The sequence below is a fragment of the Heliangelus exortis genome, chromosome 27 (genome assembly GCF_036169615.1).
Source record: "Heliangelus exortis chromosome 27, bHelExo1.hap1, whole genome shotgun sequence".
Lineage (NCBI taxonomy): Eukaryota > Metazoa > Chordata > Aves > Apodiformes > Trochilidae > Heliangelus > Heliangelus exortis.
In genome coordinates this window covers 2,262,159-2,274,800 of record NC_092448.1, presented here as the reverse complement: position 1 = coordinate 2,274,800, position 12,642 = coordinate 2,262,159, and the positions used below count along the sequence as shown (strand labels likewise).

The window sequence follows — 12,642 nt, the reverse complement described above, 5'->3', positions numbered from 1 at the left end:
AGCTTGAGGTGTGGGATCAGGGAGGCCAAGGGTTGGAAGGGGCAAAGATTTGGGATGTGTGGGACAAAGAGCTTGGAGTCTTCGTGAGGTGGAGGGTTTGGGGGTTGTGGGGCCAAGGTTTGGGGCCTCATAGGGCCAAGGTTTGAGGTTTGTGGGGACCAAAGATTTGGGGTCTACAGGACAAAGGGTTTGAGGGGCAAAGGATTTGGGGAGGTGAGGCCAAGAATTTGGAATTTGGGGGGGGGGGGGGGGGCAAGAGTTTGGGGGGCTGAAGGAATTTGGGGCCTGTGGGCATTAGGAATGCACGGGGGGCAGCAGGGGCTGCTCTCCCAAAGCCCCCATCCTTGCAGACCCCCCCGAAAACCCCCAGTGGGGTGGTAAAGTCCCAACCCCTTTACTGGGCGAGCAAGTTTGGGGGGGGGGGGGGCACTGGGGAACTGGTGCCTGCGGTCCCCTCCCTGCCACAGCCGGGGATGTGCCAGCATCTGCACCCCCCAGGACCCCTTCCCCAAAACCTCCCGGAGCCCCCAACACCCCGGTTTGGGGAGGGGGGGGAAGGCTCTGGAGCAACAGCAGCGCTGATTCGCTAGGACCCGGCCTCAGGGTTTCCTTGGGCTTTGACACCTCCACCCTGCCCCCCACCCCGACCCCCACCCCGACCCCCACCCCGACCCCCTGCCCTGCCGGGGCTCGTTTGCTGCGGGGGGGGTGGAAGCAGAGTGAGGGGAAACTGAGGCACGACAGTTCGGAGGGAGACGGGGATTGGGGGGGTGGGGGGGGGAGAAGGAAGGGGCTGGGGGGGCTTTGCTGACAAGCTGGTGGCCCCCGGAGGGTCACGGGGGGAGGGGGCAGGGCGTTATTTCACCCCCGAGTGGGTTCCTCCCCCTCTGTAATTAAAGGAGCAGCACAATTAATCCCGTCCGACCCCTGCGGTCCCCGACACGGGAAAAAGTAACTCCGGGGGGGGGGAGTCTGGGGGATTCCCCCCCTCCAGCAGTGAAAGTCCAGGGATTCTGGGGTGAATTCCTGCTTTATTGGCTCAGCCCAGGCACCCCGAGCCCCCAAGCCTCTTGGGACATAACAGTGATGGGACCCCCCCGGGGGTCCTCATCCCCAACCAAGGTCCCTGTTGTCCCCCCCCCCACTCCCAGGTCCCCCATTCCCACCAGGATCTGGGGCTTTGCTGGAGCATCTCTAGGAAGGATGGAGGTGGTGCTGTCACCCCAGGTCGGCCCCAGGACTGTTCCACCACCAGGATGGCCTCCTGCTTATTGGGGCTGTCTGGTAGGACTCAGGATCGGAGGAACTGGAGTCACCATCAGCTGGAGAGGAGTCAGGCTGGGGAGGAAAAAAAGTCGAGGAAAAAAAGTGGGTGTTGTGGGGGGGGGGGGGCTACAAACCCTCCCTGAGGACCCTCTCCCCCACCCCAGACATTTGGGTGAAATACCTGGGGTGAGCTGGGGTCCAGCTTGATGGGGGGGATTTTGGGGTTCTTGGAGTCTGAGGGTATCCCTGACTCCTCCTGGAAGAAAGGCAGGGGATGCACTGAGCAGCCTCATCACCCACTGATGGGGGGGGAAACTGAGGCAGGGGCTCACCCAACGCCATACCCTGGGGATCCCCCATCAAGTGGGGCTCACCTCAGGAACGGGGATCCTCAGGGCTCCCAAATCTGCAACGAGCTGGGGTGTGAATCACGGCAAGGAGAGAGGAGGGGGGGGGAATGGTTGAAAGGGTGGCCCAAGGCTGGGGGGGTTGGGGCTGACCCTGTCTCACCTGAAGTGTCACTGGCAGAGGTGGCTTCATCCTCGGTCTCTGTGGGCAGGGACAGACAGGAGTTAAAAACCTCTGGGTAAGGGAGAACCCTCAGAGAAGCACAGGATGGTTCTGGTTGGAAAAGCCCTTTCAGATCATCCAACCCAACCCTTCCCCCATCCCTGCCCAGTCCCCACCACCCCAAGTCCCTCATCCCCACATCTCCAGGGCCCTGAAACCCCTCCAGGGATGATGGGGACTCCAGCCCTGCCCTGGGGGGTGACAGGGGGTTGGCAGGGGGAGAAGAAGAGATGCCAAGTGCACCAGGGCTCCCAGTGTCCTCTGCCCCACGCCCAACACCCAGGACCAGCCCCAGAAACAAAGGAGGGACCTCCAGCCCTTGGCCCCACATCCTTGACCCTAAAGGATGCTGATCAAGGGCTCAGCTCAGGAGCCAGAGGGTGAGCATTGTCTTCTTCTCTTCCTCCCTGTGCTGACCTTTCTGGAATGAGGTGGTTCTGGTTGGAAAAGCCCTTTCAGATCATCAGGTCCAACCCTTCCCCCATCCCTGCCCAGTCCCCACCACCCCAAGTCCCTCATCCCCACATCTCCAGGGCTCTGAAACCCCTCCAGGGATGATGGGGACCTGGTCCAGGCCCTGACAACCCTTTCCAGGGAGAAATTCTTCCCCAGCTCCAACCTAAACCTCCCCTGGCACAACTTGAGGCTGCTACCCCAGCACGAGGTGGAGCAAAGGGGGGAGATGCTGGTGGTGGGGGATGGACCTCACCTTCCCTCTTGGTCCAGCGGTAGCGGACGAAGAGCACGAGCAGAGCAATGGCCACAAAAAGGGCAGGAGCCCAGTACCTGAAGTGAACATCCAATGAGGTATCTACAGAAAGAGATGGGGGTGTGCTGGGGGTTGGGGGTGGGGTGCCGAGCACCCGGGGAAGGTGTGTGGAAGGTCTCTGGGGGGGGGTGGATGATGCAGGACCCTCCAGGCTGGTGGAGCATCCCCATCATCCCCATCATTCCTTTCTCAGTAGGACTCACCAGTGCTGTTCCCCCCAGCTCCTCCTGTTGTTGTCGTGGAGGCCCCAGGCCAAGGAGGACTTGAGGTGGCCTTTGGTGGTGTCAGCAGCTTCTTAGTTGTGCGTTGGTCTCCCATGGAGTCCAGTGCTTCATAATTATGGGTTGTGATACGATAGGCAGGCTCGTAGTCATCAAAGACAAAAGCTGGGAAGCAGGGGTGGTGAATTCAGGTTAATTCCTCCCAAACAGCCCCCAGGATGCTCAGGAATGGAGCTGAAGGTCACCCAGGCTGAGGGAAAGGCAAAGTAGGAGCAAGAAATGGCTTAACCCACATCTGTGCAGCCTCAGGTGACTTGAAACAGGGGCATGGGGCTGCTGGGGCATCACTGGGGGGACTGGGGGATGCCAGTGGAGCAGTGGGTGCTGGAGCAGGTCCCACATCCTGCTGAGTTCAGAGAATCACGGGATCATGGCATGGGTTGGGTTGGAAGGGACCTTGGAGAACATCCAGTGCCCCCCCTGCCATGGGCAGGGACCCCTCCCACAGCCCAGGGGGCTCCAAGCCCCATCCAACCTTCAACATTCCCAGGGATGGGGCAGCCACAGCTTCTGGGGGTGACCTGGGGCTCAGCACCCTCACCCCAAAGAATTTCTCCCTCCCTCCCTCCCCAAGATCTCCTCTCCATCTCCCCTCTTGCAGCTGGAAACCCTTCCCCCTCATCCCATCCCTCCAGGCCCTTGTCCCAAGTCCCTCCCCAGCTTTCCTGGATCCCTTCAGGCACTGGGAGGTGCTCTGAGGTCTCCCCAGAACCTTCTCTTCTCTTCTCTTTTCTCTTCTCTTCTCTTCTCTCTCTTCTCTTCTCTTCTCTTCTCTTCTCTTCTCTTCTCTCTCTTCTCTTCTCTCTCTTCTCTTCTCTTCTCTTCTCTTCTCTTCTCTTCTCTTCTCTTCTCTTCTCTTTTCCCTTCCCTTCCCTTCCCTTCCCTTCCCTTCCCTTCCCTTCCCTTCCCTTCTCCTCTCCTCTCCTCTCCTCTCCTCTCCTCTCCTCTCCTCTCCTCTCCTCTCCTCTCCTCTCCTCTCCTCTCCTCTCCTCTCCTCTTCTCTTCTCCAGCCTCAACACCCCCAACTCTCTCCCCCTGGCTCCAGGCCAGAGCTGCTCCAGCTCTCCCAGCATCTCCAGGGCCTCCTCTGGACCAGCTCCAAGAGTTTCTGTCTCCTTCTGGTGCTGGGGAGCTCCAGAACTGGACCCAAAACTTGGACAGGGGTATTTTGGGGGGGGGGGGAGGGGGGAATAATCCCCCCCTTGCCCTGTTGGCCATGCTGTTTGGACAAAGTCCAGGACCCCAGGTTACCTTTCACTCCAAATCCCTGCCAAGGAAGAAGGTGCCATGAGAGCCTCCAAGAGACCCAGCCCAGGGCCAGCTGGGGGATGTGTGTGGCCAGCTGGGGGATGTGTGTGGCCAGCTGGGGGATGTGTGTGGCCACACAGTGACACAGCCCCGAGGGTGATGTTGGGCACCCAAAGGTGATGGCACTGGGGGATGGGTGCCCTGTGGGAGGAGAAAGGGGAACCCCCAGACTTCCAGCTGGGACAGGGGATGGGTGGGCAGCAAACACCCCAGAAAAAGGGCTGAGCAGGATGGAGAAGATCAGGGCAAGGGTTTGGGGCACAGCTCGGTGCTGGGAGACCCAAATTTCCCCCTCCTACCCCTGAGTCAGAACCACGGCAACCAAGAGAGCTCCTGGCCTGAGCCTCGAGCCCATGAAATGCCCAGGGGGACATCCCCACCACAAAGGTTCCCCTGGAAGGCACTGTGGCCTTGCTACCTTCAAGCCACCCCCTCCTCCTCCTCCTTCCCCCTCCAGCCCCACAAGATTTGGGGGCCCAGACCCCACCACCTGCCCCACTCACCATCTCCAGCCTGGAGAAGAACAATGCAGAGCACGCTGTCACCATGCCTCTGGTCCCCATCCTCCTCTACCCCCCTGGCTACCCCCCCTCCACTGCCACTTCCCCTCCTTGCAATGGCTTCCTTCCCCTTTCTGCCCCACCAACACCTTCCTCCCAGCTCAAAGGAGTTGCCATTGAAACACAATCACAGGATCATGGAATCTTGGAACCATGGAATGGGTTGGGTTGGAAGGGACCTTGAAGCTCCCCCAGTGCCCCCCCCTGCCATGGGCAGGGACCCCTCCCCCAGCCCAGGGGGCTCCAAGCCCCATCCCAGCTCCAACATTCCCAGGGATGGGGCAGCCACAGCTTCTGGGGGTGACCTGGGGCTCAGCACCCTCACCCCAAAGAATTTCTCCCTCCCTCCCTCCCCAAGATCTCCTCTCCATCTCCCCTCTTGCAGCTGGAAACCCTTCCCCCTCATCCCATCCCTCCAGGCCCTTGTCCCAAGTCCCTCCCCAGCTTTTCTGAATCCCTTCAGGCACTGGAAGGTGCTCTGAGGTCTCCCCAGAACCTTCTCTTCTCCAGCCTCAACACCCCAACTCTCTCCCCCTGGCTCCAGAGCTGCTCCAGCCCTCCCAGCAGCTCCAGGACCTCCTCTGGAATGGCTCCAAACAGCTCCGTGTCCTTCTGCTGATGGGGACCCCAGAGCTGGACCCAGCTTTACCCCAGGGGGTGTCCCCAGAGGGGACCAGAGGGGACAATCCCCTCCCTAGTGCTGCTCGCACTGCTGGGGCTGCAGCCCAGGACCTGGTTGGTTTCTGGGCTGTCAGCACCCGGTGCTGGATCCTGGTGAAGCTTCTCCTCATGCGTGGGCATTGATGCGCACACACACACACACACAACACACACACACACACACACACCCGTGTTCAGACCCCCCCGTGATGTCTCTCTGTCCCCTCTCCCTCCCTCCCTCCCTGTGTCCCCGTCCCACCAAGGTGCTCAGCACCTCCCCCCGTGTCTCCCTGCAGCATCCAGCGAGCCGCCGGCTGGATCCTGGAGAATTCCCACGACTTCTCGCTCTACAACCCCCACCCCCCCCTTTCTCAACCCGCCCAAATCCCTCCTCTCCATGAAAAAATCGGGATTTAAGGTCTATTCCCTCGGCGCTGCTGAGCTCCCGTTCCCTCCTCGTTAAAGGTCCAATGTTGGTTCCGTGCCCAGCAGAGGCGGTGCCAGCGAAAAACCCGAGGTAAACCCAGGGGCTGCCGTGGAGATGGGAACTGTACAGATCGTAGCTCGGGACAGTCCGGATCCCGGCCCAAAACCGAGAGAAAAAACCGGGAAGGCTCCGGCTCAGCCATCCCGGAGCGGCGGCCGGGAGGAGGGGACCCCAATCCGGGGGTGTCCGGGTGGGCAAGCAGGGAGGTGCCTGGGCAATTCCCATGGGCAAAGCTCTGAAGAGCTGTTGTTTATTCCAGGAATGATGGTGGCTGCTCAGAGGAACACTGTGCCCCCCCCCAAATGGATGTGAGTGCTCACAGGGGGCTCCAGAGTAAAGAGTGGGGACCCCCAGGACTGTCCCAGCTCTTTTTTCCGTGGCAGCGGGGACAGGAGTGGTCGTGGCTGTGTTCTGTGGGAGCAGGTTTGAGGATCTGATGATCCAGAGGAAGTGCTGGAGCTCAGGGAAGAGGTGAGCGGATTGAGGAGGCTCAGGGAGGGGGAGATGGAGTCAGAGGAGTGGTTGAAGGAACCTTCTCACCACTAAAATGACCCAGGAGGCAAATCCTATGAGTGACCCCTTACCACCTCAGCACCCCCAGTTGTCCCAAGAACCTTCTCACTCGTCCCAAGATAACTTCCAGGAGTAGGGACAAGGGGAAGGGGTCCCGGGCTGACCCCATAAATGGGACAACACCCTCAGTGGTGTTGCAGAACAGGAATGGGGCCCTGGGGGAGGGAATATCCCACAGAAGCCAAAACTGACCCCACACCAGTGATCTTGATGCATCCTAGAAAGCAAAAAAAAAAAAAAAGAAGGGTCTTTGATGTGGGTCTTGTGGGGTGCAGGAGACCAAATATGCAGACTGGACCCACTTCATAGGGAATTCTGCTGCCTCCCCAGGGACATCACAAATAAAGTTCCAACCCTGGTGAGGCCCTGTGATTCCTCCCCACTTTTGGTCTTCCAGATGGGGAGTGATGAAGTGTTATCAAGAACCACCAAAGCAGTCAAAGAGATTTCAGGGCCATGGGACAACAAGTTAAGGGATCAGGGATGCAAGTTGGGGCCTCCTCCATCCCTCTAATGACAGCCAGGGATGAAGGAACTTGCAGGAAAATCCAAGAAATTCATTCATGGCTTAGGGATGGTGTCAGTGGAAGGGCTTTGGTGATCATGGATCAATCTATCCATCACCAAGTCTGCTGGAAAAAATGGGGTACATCTATCTCAGGATGGGAAAAGGATCTTCTAGGAGTTGGCAGCCCTCATTGAGAGAGATTTTAATTAGATTTGGAGGGAGAGGGGGATAAAGCCAGGCTCCCAGGGATGGCCTTGTGCCTGCCGAACCACTTGAGGTGGGAATCAGAGATAAAGGGGGTGTAGCCAAGGTTGCAATGGACCCGTCTGAAGTCCCATTGCCCTGGGGTGGGGGCTGCAGGCTCAGCCCCCCCAGCTGAAATTCCTGTACCCAAAGGCACAGAGCATGGGGAACAAACAGGAGGAGCTGGAAGTCCACGGGAGGCCAAGTGGCTGTGACCTGATGGTGATTCCTGGGAGGTGGTGGGAGAGCTCACAGGACTGGAGGGCTGGTTCTGTCCTTTTTTAGGAAAGATGGGGCAGCAAGGAGAGGTGGGGGAGTTGTTCCTTACACAAGAGAGGAACTTGGGTGTGTTGAGTTCTGTTCAGGAGTACATGAGGAGCAAGTTGAGAGTTTGGGGGTGAGAATGAAGGGGAAGCCTAATGTGGGGGACACTGGGGTGGGTGTCTCTTACAGACCCCCTGCTCAGAATGAGGAGGTTGGCAAAGCCTTCTCCAGTCTCTGGTTCTCATGGAAGGTTTTTAACTCCCCAGGTATTTGCTGGAAGGCTTCCTCAGCCATTCCCAGCCCAGGAGGTTCCTCCAGTGGATTGATGAGAACTTCTTGATGGAATTGGTGGAGGAACCACCTGGAAGTGGAGCATTGCTGGATCTTCTCCTAACCAGCCAGAAGGACCTGGCTGAAAGAGACCTGGGGGTCCTGGTAGACAAGAAGATGACCATGAGCCAGCAATGTGCCCTTGTGGCCAAGAAGGCCAATGGCATCCTGGGCTGGCTCAGGAACAGCGTGGCCAGCAGGTCCAGGGAAGGGATTCTGCCCCTGTGCTCAGCCCTGGGGAGGCCACAGCTTGAGTCCTGTGTCCAGTTCTGGGCCCCTCAGCTCAGGAAGGAGATTGAGGTGCTGGAGCAGGTCCAAAGGAGGCAACTGGGCTGGTGAAGGGATCCAGCAGAATTCCTGTGAGGAAGAAGATGCCCATGAGCCAGCAATGTGCCCTTGTGGCCAAGAAGGCCAATGGCATCCTGGGGTGCATTAGAAAGGGGGTGGTTAGTAGGTCAAGAGAGGTTCTCCTCCCCCTCTATTCTGCATTGGTGAGGCCACACCTGGAGTATTGTGTCCAGTTCTGGGCCCCTCAGTTCAAGAAGGACAGGGAAGTGCTTGAAAGAGTCCAGCGCAGAGCTACTGAGATGATTAAGGGAGTGGAACATCTCCCTTATGAGGAAAGGCTGAGGGAGCTGGGGCTCTTTAGTTTGGAGAAAAGGAGACTGAGGGGTGACCTCATCAATGTTTTCAAATATGTAAGGGGTGAGTGTCAGGGAGATGGAGTTAGGCTTTTCTCAGTGGTGACCAGTGATAGGACAAGGGGTAATGGGTGTAAATTGGAGCATAGGAGGTTCAAGTTGAATATCAGAAAAAATTTTTTTACTGTAAGGGTGACGGAGCCCTGGAACAGGCTGCCCAGGGGGGTTGTGGAGTCTCCTTCACTGGAGACATTCAAAACCCACCTGGACACGTTCCTAGGGGATGTTCTCTAGGGGGCCCTGCTCTGGCAGGGGGGGTTGGACTAGATGATCTTTGAGGTCCCTTCCAACCCCTAGGATTCTATGATTCTATGATTCTATGATTCTATGATTCTATGAAGCAGTGATGGTTGAGGGCAACCTTGGGTGCAGTGACCACAAGATGCTGGAGCTTGTAAGCTAGGAAGAGGATTCCAAGCTGAATCAGAACCCTGCTTTGCCCTCTTGAAAGAATTGATGGGGGAAATCCTATGGGACAGGGAAATGAGGAGTAGGGGGCCCCAAGGATGGTTGGTTAACATTCAGGAACACTTCTGGACCTCAGGACCCAATGGGAAGGAAACCCCCCCCCCTCCCCCCCATCCCCCTTCTCCCTGCACTGAAAGTCCAGGGGTTCTAGGGTGAAATCCTAATTTATTGGCTCAGCACAGGCACCCTGAGCCCCCAGCACCTCGATGGGACACGTCACCCCCCTGGGGTCCTTGTCCCCCACCCAGATCTTCATCCCCTGCCCAGATCTTTGTGTCCCCCCCGTCCTCCCCTCTGAGCTCCACGTTCCCACCAGGATCTGGGGCTATGCTGGAGCATCTTTAGGAAGGATGGAGGTGGCAGGTGGTGCTGGTGGCTGTCACCCTTGCTTGGCCCCAGGACTGTTCCACCACCAGGATGGCTTTCTGCTTCCTGGGGGGGTGTGGTAGCACTCCAGATCATCAGAGGAACAGGAGTCAGCATCATCTGGGGAGGAATGAGGCTGGGGAGAAGGAAAAAGGGGTGTCAGGAGAGGCTAAAAACCCACCCTTAAGACCTGCATGGGATGGGCCTCACTGGTACCCCCCCCCCTCCCCTCCCCCCACTATCCTGGCAATGGGGTGAAAAAAATGGGGTCCAGCTTGCTGGGGGTGGTTTTGGGGCTCTGAGGGTATCTCTGACCCCTTCTTCCTCCCATGAGAAAGGCAGCAGCTGCACTGAGCATCCTGATCACCCACTGGGGGTGGGGAAACTGAGGCAGGGGCTCACCCAACACCATACCCTGGGGATCCCTCTTCAAGTGGGACTCACCTCAGGAGCAAGGATCCTCAGGGTGGGAGCTTGGGCTGGGATGTGGCTCGGGGCTCCCAAATCTGCAATGACACGAGCTGGGGTGTGAATCAGGGCATGGAGAGTGTGGGGGGGGTTGAAGGTGTCCTAGAGGCTGGGGGGGTTGGGGCTGACCCTGTCTCACCTGAAGTGTCACTGGCAGAGGTGGCTTCATCCTCGGTCTCTGTGGGCAGGGACAGACAGGAGTTAAAAACCTCTGGGTAAGGGAGAACCCTCAGAGAAGCACAGGATGGTTCTGGCTGGAAAAGCCCTTTCAGATCATCCAACCCAACCCTTCCCCCATCCCTGCCCAGTCCCCACCACCCCATGTCCCTCAGCCCCACATCTCCAGGGCTCTGAAACCCCTCCAGGGATGATGGGGACCTGGGCCAGGCCCTGACAACCCTTTCCAGGGAGAAATTCTTCCCCAGCTCCAACCTAAACCTCCCCTGGCACCACTTGAGTTGTGCCAAAAGTTCCTCTTGGCCCATCCCTTGTTCCTTGGGAGCAGAGTCCGACCCCCCCTGGCTCCAACCTCCTCTCAGGGGGTTGCAGAGAGCCAGAAGGTCTCCCCTCACCCTCCTCTGCTCCAGGATCAGCACCCCCAGGGCCCTCAGATGCTCCTCACAACTTCTCCAGACCCTTCCCCATGTTCTCCAGACCCTTCCCTGTGTTCTCCAGCCCCTTCCCTGTGTTCTCCAGCCTCCTCCTTGCTTCCCAGACCCTTCCCCATGTTCTCCAAACCCTTCTCCATGTTCTCCAGACCTTCTCCTTACCCTCCAAACCCTCTTCATTATTCTCCAGCCCCTTCTCCTTGTTCTCCAGCCCCTTTCCCAGCTCCATTCGCTTCTCTGGACACACTTCAGCTCCTCAATGTCTCTTTTCTGACCCAAAACTGACCCCAGGACTCGAGGTTCAGCCTCACCAGTACCCAGCATGGTGGGATGATCCCTGTCCTGGTCCTGCTGGTCACACCAGGATGCTGCTGGCCACCTTGGCCAGCTGAGCACGTGCTGGCTCATATTCAGCTGCTGTTGACCAACCCTCCCAGGTCCTTGACTTCTTCCAACTCCTCTTGGAGGATGTGGGCTGCCAGGTGGCTGCCATCCTTCCCTGCTACCCCAGCATGTGGTGGAGCAAAGGGGGGAGGTGCTGGCGGTGGGGGATGGACCTCACCTTCCCCCTTGGTCCAGCGGTAGTTGATGAGGAGCACGAGCAGAGCAATGGCCACAAAAAGGGCAGGAGCCCAGTACCTGAAGTGAACATCCAATGAGGTATCTACAGAAAGAGATGGGGCTCTGCTGGGGGGGTGCCAACCACTGGAAGTTGGGAGGTCTCTACCAGGCTGGTGGAGCATCCCCATCCTTCCTTCCTCGGTTGGACTCACAGGTGCCCTTCCCCCAGGCTCTTTCTCTTGTTTTCATGGGGTCCCAAGGCTGAGGAGGAGTCGAGGTGGCCTTTGGGGTTGTCTGCAGCTTGTTCTTGGTAGCTGTGGTGGTGCCTCTCATGAACTTTGTCACAGTATGTGTAGGGGCTGTGGCTTTTGGGGTCCTCTTGGCTTCTTTGAAGACCGTAGCTATGAACCCCGGGTAGGAATGAGGGCCAGCTGTGAAGCAGGGGTGGTGAATTCAGGTTAATTCCTCCCCAACAGCCCTGAGGATGCTCAGGAACGGAGCTGAAGGTCACCCCAGCTGAGGGAAAGGCAAAGTAGGAGCAAGAAATGGCTTAACCCACATCGCTGTGGCCTCAGGTGGCCTCCAAATGCTCCACGTGCTGCTCCTGCCGGGGGCTCCAGACGTCGATTCAACACCTGGAGGGTGGGGGATGTTCCAGGCTCTGTGGGATCCCCATCTTTCCCCGTTGGCCACGCTGTTTGGACACAGACCACGACACCAGGTTACCTTTCAGTGCACTTTCCCACAGCCAAGGGTTTGGGGCATAGCCCAGGAGCCCAGGAGCCCCAAATTTCCCCCTCCTAGCCCTGAGTCAGAACCACGGCAACCAAGAGAGCTCCTGGCCTGAGCCTCGAGCCCATGGAAATGCCCAGGGGGACATCCCCACCACAAAGGTTCCCCTGGAAGGCACTGTGGCCTTGCTACCTTCAAGCCACCCCCTCCTCCTCCTCCTTCCCCCTCCAGCCCCACAGATTTGGGGGCCCAGACCCCATCACCTGCCCCACTCACCATCTCCAGCCTGGAGAAGAACAATGCAGAGCCACGCTGTCACCATGCCTCTGGTCCCCATCCTCCTCTACCCCCCTGGCTACCCCCCCTCCACTGCCACTTCCCCTCCTTGCAATGGCTTCCTTCCCCTTTCTGCCCCACCAACACCTTCCTCCCAGCTCAAAGGAGTTGCCATTGAAACACAATCACAGGATCATGGAATCTTGGAACCATGGAATGGGTTGGGTTGGAAGGGACCTTGAAGCCCCCCAGTGCCCCCCCTGCCATGGGCAGGGACCCCTCCCCCAGCCCAGGGGGCTCCAAGCCCCATCCAAGCTCCAACATTCCCAGGGATGGGGCAGCCACAGCTTCTGGGGGTGACCTGGGGCTCAGCACCCTCACCCCAAAGAATTTCTCCCTCTCATCTCCTCTTCTAGGGACTGGAGTCCTAAGGACAGATTTGGTGCTTCAGGGCTGAATCTCTTGAAAAAAGGCAGGGATTTTTCATTTATCACCAGGAATCCCAGCAACCCAAAAGTGAGGCTCTCACACCCTGTGCAGCTGCAAAAAAAAAAAAAACAACCAATAACCATCCCGTTTCACTCCAAAATAACAGCTCTGAAAGGCTCATGTTTTTATTCCAGTATCTCCTAGAGGGCTCTCC

General features: G+C 58.2%; 1 protein-coding gene across 1 annotated transcript; it reads right to left on the bottom strand.

Moving 5' to 3' along the window:
* Positions 1–9,133: 9,133 nt before the first annotated feature.
* On the bottom strand, positions 9,134–12,259 carry LOC139787771 (uncharacterized). The gene is made up of 7 exons (XM_071727074.1): positions 12,000–12,259; positions 11,551–11,685; positions 11,204–11,422; positions 10,993–11,094; positions 9,962–10,000; positions 9,799–9,860; positions 9,134–9,490 (listed from the first exon to the last, which is right to left on the bottom strand). The coding sequence occupies exons 1-7, from the start codon at positions 12,058–12,060 to the stop codon at positions 9,368–9,370; spliced, it is 741 nt and encodes a 246-aa protein (XP_071583175.1). The 5' UTR covers positions 12,061–12,259; the 3' UTR covers positions 9,134–9,367.
* Between the last annotated feature and the right edge of the window lie 383 nt (positions 12,260–12,642).

What these genes read in the sequence shown, in the direction of transcription:
- LOC139787771 (XM_071727074.1), bottom strand. Translation starts at nt 12,060, where the DNA reads ATGGGGACCAGAGGCATGGTGACAGCGTGGCTCTGCATTGTTCTTCTC. An exon ending in CCACCTGAGGCCACAGCGAT is followed by an intron (nt 11,423 to 11,550) that starts GTGGGTTAAGCC and finishes CCTGCTTCACAG; the next exon opens with CTGGCCCTCATTCCTACCCG. An exon ending in CTCTGCCAGTGACACTTCAG is followed by an intron (nt 9,861 to 9,961) that starts GTGAGACAGGGT and finishes GTGTCATTGCAG; the next exon opens with ATTTGGGAGCCCCGAGCCAC.